At 36.8% G+C, this 12,533-nt stretch overlaps 1 protein-coding gene across 1 annotated transcript in view; it reads left to right on the plus strand.

Moving 5' to 3' along the window:
- The window catches only part of PCSK9 (proprotein convertase subtilisin/kexin type 9), a 243,288-nt gene that overhangs the window by 125,015 nt on the left and 105,740 nt on the right, over positions 1 to 12,533 (plus strand). Inside the window, exon 8 of the mRNA XM_044085507.1 lies at positions 2,365 to 2,535. Coding sequence (XP_043941442.1) covers positions 2,365 to 2,535 — 171 coding nt within the window. The remainder of the gene's footprint in view (positions 1 to 2,364; positions 2,536 to 12,533) is intronic.

The raw sequence follows: 12,533 nt of genomic DNA on the forward strand, positions 1-12,533 counted from the left end.
GAAAAGCCCCTCCTTTATATTCCAAAAATCTTTCCCTCAAGCCGCACATTAATGTCCACCCCAAACCTGTTATTCATTTTCTTTGGTAAGGAGTTGAAGTTTTGTGGGTCGTATACTGAGAGATCATCCTCTTCCTGGAGGTGAAGGGCCAGCCTGCAGAGTTACAGCAGGATTTGACCACTCCCCATGGACAGCAGAGAAGGAAAATGGAAGCAACGACAGTCTTATGGGAACAAGACCATAAGGTCATTCTCTCCCTTAAGAGCCTGAGCCCATCTACAGGATTACACCAGTATTTTGTTGGACCCTACCCTTGGTAAGTACGAGAAGGAGAGTAATAACAGGCCCTTTGTCATTATTGGCAGACATCATTGTTAAAAGCGAAGGGTAATAAAAAAAAAAGGCAGCAGTTCTTAACTCGACACACCACAAAAGAACTGGATAACCAAACCGACTGCTGGCAAATACCTCAGTAGCTGAGACCAGTGTTCCTGTTAGTTACAGGTTGGCATTCCCTATCCCAATTACTAATGAAATGGGGTTGATTAGATCCATTGTTGTGGACAATTGGAAGGTTGTTTTAGGGAATCCAGAATTAGTTAAGGTACTTGGTAACAGACCTTTGTTTTCTTATAAAAGAATTGTTAACATCAAGACTATCTTAGTAAGGGGCACAAATACAGCCTTGTATATGAAGTCCAGCAATCCAGGTACTCATTCATGTGATCAATGCCGGCAATGTAGATTTGTCATGTGTTCTTCCTCAGTTGAGTTTAAACACATCAACAAAATCATTTGGGCAAGGGACCATTATACTTGCAACACTAAAAACGTTTATTCATCTTTTTGTAAATCATGTGACAATTTTTATGTTGGCAATACCTTTAGAGCTTTAAATAAAAGGATTTATGAACATGTTCTTGCTGTTAAGAAAAGGGATTTATCCAATGCTCTTGCTAGATATTCCATTGTGTGTCCAAATTTCAAAAAATTTTCATTTTTGTTTTGGAAAAAGTAAAAGCAGATTTATTTTGTGGTGACTACAAAATTTTGTTGGAATGTCGGGAAAGTTTGTGCCAGATCATGTTAGAGGCTGATCAGGCCCCTGGTCTCAATGAGACAATTAACATTGTGTTTTTGCAAGCACAAATGTTATAAGATTATATAGTTATTTTATCCATTTTATTTACATGTTCATCAATGTGTCTTTAAAATTTTGTTGAACATTTTATTGGATGTCAGATATCATGTGACTATTGGATGTTCTTATTTAAATGTTTTGTGAAGTGGTTGGGTTCATTTCTGAAGTTCTGTTTTATTAAATTTGGAATGAAAGCGCTAGTTTGGTGTCCGTATCTTTTCTTGTTACACTGCCAGCAGTCGGTTTGGTTGTGCAGCAGTTCTTAAGTCATAAGGGTACTACAAATGATATTCAGACACTTCAAGTATTACAGCTTGCAGGTAAGCACATGTAATTAGTTTAGAGTAAGTAACACTATTGAAATCTTTTAATTATTTAGAGGAAATATCAACAGCGTCCAGTCAGAACATTAATGAGTACTCCAGTTTCAGCTAAAGAAATTGCTGTGAGTGGCTCTCATTATCCTTCAGTTTTCTAGTACAAGGATCACTGTGGTAAGTTATTAAGTCATGTAACTGCAGAAGCTGACTTTAGCCCATTGTCATATACTTGTAGTTCACTGGTGATTACTAGGCTATTGGCACAAAAGCCATTTTAAGCCTAGCCAAGCTTACCCCAAATTTATCAAATATTGCTGATGTGCCAGTATGCCAAGGGATTTTACAAATTACAATATTTGCTGGTGCACAGCAAGCGTTCACATAGTTCCACATGGAATGGTGGTACTAGCTGCTATCATTGCAGACTGTTTTCATTTCTAGCACAACGTCAGCTTGAATGTACTTGGTATCAATGCAAATTAGTTAAGGCATCTGCTGAAGTAAAGAAAGATCTGTCATGTAAAAGGTTACAAAACTGTGTTTTTTAATTAAAAGAAGATGACATTTTTATATTGACTCCAGAGCACAGAAGCTAAGAATTTCTCAGCAAACTACAGTAGAAATGGAGCCATTTAAGAGAAAGAAAACAGGCCTTGATGACTGATTCTTATGGTTCAAGCTTAGTTACACCCTGTCTCAAAACATGCACGGACTTCCTGAGAAAGTGTATAATGAAAGTGTATAATTCACACAATTTTCTGTTTTCATATGAATAAATAAAGTGATTGCTTTTAATAAAGCTGCATCATGTTTAGTAATTTAAGTTTTATTTATTTCTATCTATATATATATATATATATATATATATATTTTTTTTTTTTTTTTTTTTTTTTGAATTTGTAGGTATTGCAGCAGTGATTCTGAACTCCAATAAGAGTATGACCGTTTCAGATGTGAGGCAAAGGCTGATCCACTTTTCTTCAAAACACCTTATGAACAAAGCTTTGTTTCCTGAGGACCAGCGGCTCATCACACCAAACAGAGTAGTGGCGCTGCCTTCTAAGATTGTTGAAGGTAAGCAGTGAACCTTCACAGTGAGAACTGTAGCCCTATATGTGAGGGAAACATGAATTACATTTATAAATTTGCTGATGTGTCATTTGTTTGCCTTTGGGACAGAAAAAAACATATTCAACACTAAAAGTACAAACCTCAGAAATATGTCGTATTCCAAAAGGAATTTTCTTTATTTACTGTACTGGAATTCTGAGATTAGGTTTGATTATTAACCAGTTATGAGATCAGGTTTGAGTATTAACAGGTCCTTGTGACTGCACAATTCTCTCAGTTCCAGGGAGAGAGAACTGCAGTGGTACAATTACATAATGTGAGAGAGAAAATTTAACCTGTGGTATGATGTAAGACATGGCATCATCATTCTGGAAGGCAGACTTTGACCTATACATTGTAAAACTAACAAGAAAGTATTCCTGCAACAGGATTCATGTAAATTATTTAAAATTAAGAAAGTTAAAGTATGAAATCCAGTTGTTAATTCATAACGGCTTGTTTATCACCAGTACCTTTGTTTGCCTAGTCCAGTTCAGTAATATAATGTCCTATGCTACAATCCAGTCCTTTTAAAATGATTCAGAAGCTTTAATAAATAAGTCATATTTCATAGCAGGAGCAGCTACAACAAAACTGGTCACCAAAGCAGACAAGAAATGTTTTAAATTGGTTTTGCCAGACTAATAATTTAACTGCATCACTACTGATTTTACTAGGAAATGAATGGACCATCAAGTCACATAAAATGTGAATACAGAAGATTCTAACCCACTCATTTATTATGTTAATAACTCCTTGAAAAATCTGTAAATTAAGTACATGAAATAGCATACAACAAGATTCTGAATACTTAGAACTTTATACATTTTACTATACCACTTGATTAAGCATTAAAACAGTAATTTATCATATAAATTCGTCAGTGTCGCTCTCTCTAGAAAGATGTGAGTAGATTACCAAGCCTTCTGTGAAACCTCAATGCATCCTTGGTTTTTCCTTGGAAAAAGGGCTTAACTAGAACCTAACCAAAGTCTTTGTGGCAGACGGGATATGCATTTTACTTGCAGAACATGTGGGTGAGTAGGTGAGGTTGTAACAAGTAACTCTGGAGTTTTCAAAGAACATCGGTAGTTTTTCCTAATAAGTATAGATGTGAATTCAGTGAATGTATCTGTGGTAGTAGTTATCTTTTCGTTGGTGGTCTGGGAGCACTGTCTGATTAAGTGACTTGCAAAGAATCAGTGAAGATTGAAAGAAGCAAACCAGTGCTACAGAATGATGCTCAGTTGCAGCTCACAGCCATAACCCCTTGGGCTAAACTGACAAGGTATTAATATTTTTACGTGCCTTTTGATTTATGTTTTAAAAACAATTTTAACCAACAAAGGCAACCTGATTTAATTTCTATTAACAGTCTTCTTCAAACAGACTTAAACTAGACTGTCAGTCTTAATAATGAACATCTTAATACATTACATATTTTTAACATTTTAAAATGTTCATCTTTCCAACAGTGCATAAGACATTTATATAATAACACAACCATTTTCCCACACAATAAATTACAGTTATAAACTGTCCATTAAATACAGACTCAAGATTACACCATATCACTGTTGTTAAGATATAATCTCACTGTTTAAATGTCAGTCACTGTATACCAGCTAACAGGCAGGCAAATACCTGATTTGTTGCCCTTAAGCAAGCAAATGCTGTTTTTTTGTTTGTCCACTCAGTTGCCCCTTGCCTTGAAAAATCTTCTGTGTGTTGGCGATTGACTAGTTCACTAAGTTAGCTTTTTTATAGTCAGTCTGCCATATATATATATATATATATATGTGTGTGTGTGTGTGTGTGTGTGTGTGTGTGTGTGTGTCTGTGTCTATAAAACAAACAACCATAACCTTAATTCTCAATTCAGGTATGAGCAAAATAAACAAGCAGCATGAGGTTAGTCACACGTCAGGCACTCTGAAGCCAGGTGTTCAGGTGGCATCAGGAAGACATTCTCCATCCAATAAAACTTGGCAGACATACTTCAGTTCAAGAAGATTTTCTGTAAATTCCTAAAGCTTACACACAGTCTTCAACACCTTCTACTACATGGTGACATTCATCCCAATCCAGGCCCAAACAACAAGGCCACCACAGACCCCCAGCTATCACATCCCTCAACCCCTTACACCCCCACTAGTACCCCTAATTCTCTCCTCGTAGCACATCTCAACATATGTAGTTTAAACAATAAAATTAGCCAGCTACATGCTCTATTCGACATACATTCATTTGACATCCTATGTCTAACAGAAACATGGCTCAAACCTGTAATCCAGGACAATGAAATCATCCCACCTGGATATAATATTTTGAGAGTAGACCGTATAACCAAAAAGGGTGGGGGGGGGGGTGACAATACTGTACAAATCCGTTACATGTTACTTCACTAGATGTTCAACTACCTTCAGATAGTAATGCTGAAATCCTTATTTCTAAGCTTCAGATCAATGCCAGCAAAGTCATCTACAGAATATGCTCCTACCTACCTGCAGGCAATAACATCAACACCCTTGAACGTAGCCTCAGCTGGCTTTCTACGTCCTTCCCACAAGAAAGCATAGTACTTGGTGATTTTAATATAGAGTGGAATAGCTGTACTTCTGCCAAACCAGCTACCCATATAAACCTATATGGCTTTTCCCATATAATCACCACCCCCACCAGAATCCATAAACCCAGTAACAAAGAAAGCACCTTAGACTAGTGACCACTCACTTACTTATATAATTAGACAAAAGACCTTTATTTCCAACCAAACCATCGTTAGAACTACCCAGAACAACAAACATTTTAACCCAGTAAGCTTCCAAGCAAAACTTAAGGCTTGTGATTGGTCACCCCTAAAACACCTCCTTCTTGAGGAAGCAGTGTCATACTCATACCTCTCAACCTGGAAACATCAAAAATCTGGACAAAGTCCCATGAAAAATAGGTACAAATCTGTAGGCTGATTAACATAAAATTTGCATACATAATTATGCAGCCCCACCCACTCTGATGAAATTGTGGGATATCAACTTTCAAACACAAACTGAAGAACGGGCAACCAAATTATGGACCCAGACCCTGTAATAAATGGTAACCATTTTTTTAAATGTGTCTAAATAATTCCACATTGAAGAGGTTGCTGCTAGCAAACAACTTTATATTTCAATGTTTCATCTACAAATAAAGTGCCTGTTGCCCTTGGGGAATAAATTGCCTATGTTACATTAGAAAATGATAGCTATTACTAGCAGTAGGGAATGGATAGCAAACTGAAAACAGGTTCAGTTACTAGTTATCGCCGGCAAAGAGGGTATTCCCAGCACTGCAGCATCCACCCCTTTAAAAGTACAACATAGACACAGTACAGTATCAGTAATGCATCTACATACTGTGGGAGTAGAACCCACAGCTTTCTGCATCAAAAGCAAGTATTCTACCTGTTATGCTACTAACAGTGGAAGCAGACTTCACATAAGCAGCACTAAACTTCTCTTCCCCTGAAGCTCTCAGCTAGTCAGCTCTTTGTAAAATCCACTCGACCCTTACCTGTATCTCTCAGTTTTGCAGCATAAAAAATCTGGAAAAAAACAAAATTTATTCGGGGGACAAAAGCCCAAAAACCAGGGACACATTTTAAACATTGCTTGTATAATCTTGGAAAGTTGCTAGAATAAAATGTTGTGTTACCACAATGTGTTTCCTGAAAGATAGTAAGACTGAAACTTAAATGGCTATAATTTAGTGAATTCAGTTCTCACCATAGCTTTCAACCTCTTAGAACAAAACACATGGACAAAACCAATAATGGGGGAATACAGCCCCCAAACATATTCAGTGAATTCAGTTCTCACTATAGCTCTCAATCTTTTAGCACAAAAAACCTGGACAAAGCCAATAATGGGGGAAAATAGGGACACATTTCATATATTGCTCTTATAAGCATAGAACATTGCTAGAATGAAAGGTTTTGTGTTGCCATGTATTTTCTGAAGAATATGAAGTCTGAAATTCAAATGCCTGTCATGTAGTGAATTTAGTCCTCACTGATTTGCCACAAAAATCCAGGAAACCACAGATTTTATGAGGAACAGAACAAAAATATGAGGCAAAAATCTGGACATTTTTAACAAGTGGTGGTGGGTAGGGAATTCAGGCTCTGATTACCTGTACCTAAGGTACAGGGTTTGAGCCTGAGTAACTCTAGCCACCAGGTATATTTAACTGGGGCATTACACACACACACATACACACACACCTTCAAAAGGGCAGCTTTAAGCCCAGCAATAAGCAGCTTTGTTCAAATGGAGCAGCCCAGCAAAGACTCACACTCACACCAAATAAACTTCAAAAGGAGCGTGCAGGCTAAATGCATAACACACAGCAGCTTTAAGCCCAGCAATAAGCAGCTTTGTTCAAATGGAACAGCCCAGCAAAGACTCGCGCTCAAACTGACACACTTCCTAATCTGTTCAACACACCTACCTAGCCCAAATAAAAAGGAGCATGCAGACACTAAAATGCATAATACACAGCAGCTTTGTTTAAATGTAGAAGCCCGAAGCCCAGCAAACAGCAGCTTTGTTCAAACAGAGCAGCCCAGCAAAGACTCAAGCTCAAATAGACACACTTCCTAATTTGTTCAACATATCTGCCTCGGAGCAGGTACACACACCCCTAAAAATGCAATCTTGCAGAATACAATATATAGCCCAGCAAATGGAGCAGCCGAAATAAATACTTCAAATTGCATGCAGCAGGATAATTTACAGCAGACAAAAATATACTTCAAATTGTATGCAGCAGGATAAATTACAGCAGACAAAAATGCCAAGAAAAGACTTGCAGAATAAAATACACAACACACAGCAGCTTTATTTAAATGGAGAAGCCCAGCAAACAGCAGCTTTCTTCAAACGGAGCTGCACCCCAGCAAAGACTTGCGCTCAAACGGACTTACTTCTTAAAATGTTCAAAATGGAAGATACTAAGTCCAGCAAACAGCAGATTTCTTCAAACGGAGCTGCACCCCAGCAAAGATTTGCACTCAAATGGACACACTTCTTAATTTTTTCAAAATGGAGCATACTTACTTGTTCCTAGTTTGCAGCAAAATACACGCAGCAGCCCAGCCCGGTATGGAGCAGAAAAATAACCGGTAGCCTCAGACACATCAGACAGACACACACCCCTCTTAAGAGAAAGAATCTGCAGCAGTACCTCTCAGCAATCAGCAGAACTACAATCCTAATCACTCTGTATCTAAACGCACATTCCCCAGAAATATGGATAACTAAAGTCCATCACTGTGAGTGGGTAGCTAAACGAAAACGGCATTAGCTAAACGAATAACTCTACAGCTAAACTCCATCACTGTGTAGGTAAATGAAATGGCATTAAAATCTGCCCGGACTGCAAACAGAAATCCCCAGAAATATGGATAACTATGTAGCTAAATGAAAACAGCATTAAAACTGCCCAGACTACAAACAGACGCGCGCGAGTATTCAAAACAGGCAACTTCATTTACAAAACGAGTAATCAGACATGCATGCGCATCTGAGCTGAATTCTGACAGGCTGATGGAGCTGAAGTCATTGTGCACGTGATGACGTCAACTCCGAAAGCACAGAATCTACAAAAATAGATTAAAAACATTGGAAATGAAGGGGTTTCACTCTGGAATTGTGGCACCCCTTCATTGGGACCCCAAAACTTGGTAAAAAACGAGTAATTCGGGTCGGTTGGGAGGTCTGGTCATACTTTAACTCTAAATTCTTACAAATCCTGGAATACCATGCCCCTACTCATTCTGTTAGAACTAGGAGCAAAACTGCTCCATGGCTCACAAAAGAGACTAGGCTTAAAATCTTACTGAGAAACAAAATCTGGGCCAAATGGAAAAGTACTAAAAACCCAACTGATCATCAAAACTTTAAACAGCTGAGAAATGCCACTAAAAAATAAATACTTCTTGACAAAAATAATTTTACTTTAAATTCCAGCAAACTCATCAACATAAACCACAAAGTTTCTGGTCAGGTATTAATAGACTCGTACACCCAGGACACTCCAAGACACGAACTGCATCAGGTTTCTCCCATAACACTCCCAACCAGATTGCTGATGCTTTCAATACCTTTTTCACTGGAACCGTCCAATCTCTAGCAAATTCCCTACCACCTGTTAGCTCAAGTTTGCTTTCCTCCTTAACTAGCTTACCTCCTACATTTCATTTACGAGTTCCAACATCCCTCATCTACACCCTACTTCAAAAACTTAAACCATGTACACTCTCAGCTGACCTGCTACCAGCTGAATACCTGCAAATTGCAGCAAAAGTACTTGCCTATCCCATTTTCATCCTAATAAATAGAACCATTACTGAAGGTTCCATCCCATCTCTCTGGAAAATCTCCCATATTATCCCACTACATAAGGGCGTTAACTCAACCGAACTCTCAAACTTTCACCCCATAGCCTTACTCTCTCCTTTAGCAAAAATCATGGAAAAATACATCCACCGGCAACTACTTGATCACCTTCTCCATAATAACTTACTAGCTGACTGTCAGCATGGTTTTAGGCCATTCCATAGCACTACCACTGGCCTCTTATCCTTTTCTGACTGCATTAACAAAAATCGTAATGACAACATGCTTTCCTCTGCACTCTTTATTGACCTCTCTAAAGCCTTCGATATGGTTAACCATCAGTTACTTATAAATATACTTAAATCGCTTTCACTAGGCACACAGGCAGTACAATGGTTCAAGTCCTACTTAAAAAATAGACAACAAGCTGTCCTTTGGGACAATAATGTATCCACACATCTCCCTATTACCCTTGGTGTCCCTTAAGGCTCTGTTTTGGGACCTCTCCTTTTCTCTATCTTCATTAATGATTTAAATGCAAATCTTCCTCAAGCTACCTGCATACAATATGCAGGTGACTCCACATTAATTTGTGCCGCTGCTTCTTCAGCTGAACTCCAATCCATCACCCAAAAATTATTTAACTTAGTAGAAAACTGGTTCCTTCAACGCTGCCTCCTCCTAAACCCCAACAAAAACGAAACTATTGCTGTTCACTCCTACACAAAAGTCCTCCCCAATAGATCTCACAGTTATATCCAATAATGGCACTGTCATATCACTTGACCCAACCACCAAACTCTTAGGTGTAATAATTGACCACAACCTTAACTTTGACTCACACATTAACTCAACCATTAAATCAGTTAATAGAAAACTAGGTTCCCTTTACAGGATTAAACCTTTCCTTACTCCTTTAGCCAGAACTACCATTGCCCACACCCATCTTATCTCCACCCTCCTCTATGCCTCCCCCATTTATACTAATCTATCCAAATGCAACCTCAACAAACTGGCAACCTCCTATAACAACATTGCCAGATTTACCACTGACTCCCCTTTTAGAACCCACCATTGTCAAAATCTTAAACAGCTAGGATGGCTGAAACTGCAAAATCAGCTTCAATTTCAGCAACTTACTATCAGCCACAAGATTTTGTATCATCCCAGTAATACTCCAATACTCTATAGCCTTATCACCCCCTACAAAAATCTTACAACCCTTCACTCAGCTGATAAATTACTAGTAGCCATCCATAAGACCAACAATAAAGCAGGTGACTCTCTTTTTTCTAACTCTGTGGGGAAAATCTGGAACAGGCTTCCCAGTGAACTATCATCTCTTTCTTCAATACCACTTTTCAAAAAGCAACTAAAAATACTTCTTAAAACACAATGGCTATGCCCGTGTACTAACCCAGACTAATACTCTCCTTTCTTTCCATGTCCTCATCTCTCTCTGTTGCTGCTCTCTGTATGTACCTCTCTCCCAGATCTCAGATAGTGGGATCAGTAAGCTTCCTTAATTCTGCTTCTAGCCTAGTCTTTCTGGGAAACTACCTCTGTGTACAAACCTGCATAACAATCATTCTACTGTAAGCACATGTGTCTACTATGTATATATCTGCTACTTTTTTCACTTGGTATGTAGAATTTGGAAGCTACCTAAAATCTTTTTTAACTAGATTTTTCTTAGTTATCTTTTAGAGTATGATATTACTTCCTAGCCTTCTATGTGATGAATATCAAGCTCTCTACTGTGTGAATGTGTTTCTACCTTATTTGTTTACTTTTATTTTATTTTTATTTATTTTATTATTATAATAATATTATTGTAATATTTATATATTATAATATATGTTATATTATATATATATATATATATTATATATATAATATATATTATAGTATTATATATTATATATTATATTTTCTATATATATATATATATATATATATATATATTATATTACTATAATATTTATTATTAATATTATTATATTATTATTTTTATTTATTTTATTTTATTTTTATTTACTTGTTCTTATCTCTTTCTCTGTTGAGATAATGCTAACGTATCATTAAGCAGACACCCATGTAAATTGTTTTCTAGTCTATTGTTGTTGTGTACTTTGATGTTAATCATTATTATTCTTTTGCATTTTATTAGCTTAATTGACCTTATCTCCCCGGGCCTCTACTGAAAATGGACATGCATCCAGTTGGACTAGTCAACAAATGTAAAATAAAATAAAATAAATAAATAAAATAAGAAGACTTTATTGATGACATCCAGGTACTACTTAATGGTTCTGAAATACCACAGAACTGAGAATTAAGGTTTCGGTTGTTTGTTTTGCTTATACCTGAACTGATATTTAAGAAATGCATTCCACCTAATTACTTGAGTGCATGCATATGCTAATTTTGCTCATAGCATTTTTCTGGTGCCTTTGCTATATTTTTTAGCAAAACAAATGTTTAGAAACATGATCTGCGCAAGGTCTCTACATAGGGGTGCTTGTTTTAAGTTGGACAATTGAGCTAAAATGGACATTGGCTTTTTGAACCCATGCTTTGGCTCTTTCTCTTAGTTTCACAATCTGACACTAGGATATGGTACAGTGAGATACCCCATGTTGCTTTATTTCCTTGGACCCTTTGTTGGTCAAGGGCTTTACTCACAGGTCGTGGTCACCTCCAGTTTTTTTATTAGATATCTCAGAGAAAAGGAAATATTCCTTGAAATGGCTATCTTGAACTTAGTATATGCAAGTCCGTTTTTTTGGCCATTTAGTCTCCATATTTCAGGACTCTTTTTAGTGGGTCCCGACATTTCGAATGGTCACCAAGAAGGACACTAAAAAAATATAATGAGTACTAAACAACCATCAAGCACTGAATTTTGCCCTTAGCAGCTTTAAACCCATCAAACAACCCAGCAACATACACAAATAAATAAGTTGTTGCTTTACATATTTTCATGAAATATAATTCAAAATATTTCCCACTGACCATATATAAATATAAAAAGCCATTCTTCCAATGACTCACTGTCATATAAAACATATTGTTTTTCAGCCTTTGTTTAATAAACTTATTCTAACACTGCCACCAAGTAAGTACAAAGAAAAAACATACAAGTCATCCAAATTCTGTATACTAATATAGTGCACTATATTAAAATATTGGGTAAATTATTCCGTAATAGTATAGTCCTGATTTAAAAAAATAATGTAAAAAAAAGAGTATAGTCCTGATTACACAGAAAAAAAGGAAGTGTGAGTCTAGAAATAAGTCAAAACTACAATTAGACTTTCATGCAGCCATAGTGAGAAGACAGACCACCACCCAGACTGATCTTCATTCCATTTCATAACCAATCATAATTATAAATACATCAAATGATTCCAAATACAATAGTTTCATTCATCAAAATTCTGCTAATAGTATTCAAGATTTATATTTTTATCAGATTTTCCCTATAGTGATCATAAAAAGATATATTCCTTCTTACCTCTGTCATTAATACAGACACATCCAACAACAGAGAACCCACTCAGTTATTCTTAACAATTAAGTCTC

Source organism: Protopterus annectens, chromosome 10.part0 (genome assembly GCF_019279795.1).
Source record: "Protopterus annectens isolate FY-2018-M chromosome 10.part0, PAN1.0, whole genome shotgun sequence".
NCBI classification, from domain to species: domain Eukaryota; kingdom Metazoa; phylum Chordata; order Ceratodontiformes; family Protopteridae; genus Protopterus; species Protopterus annectens.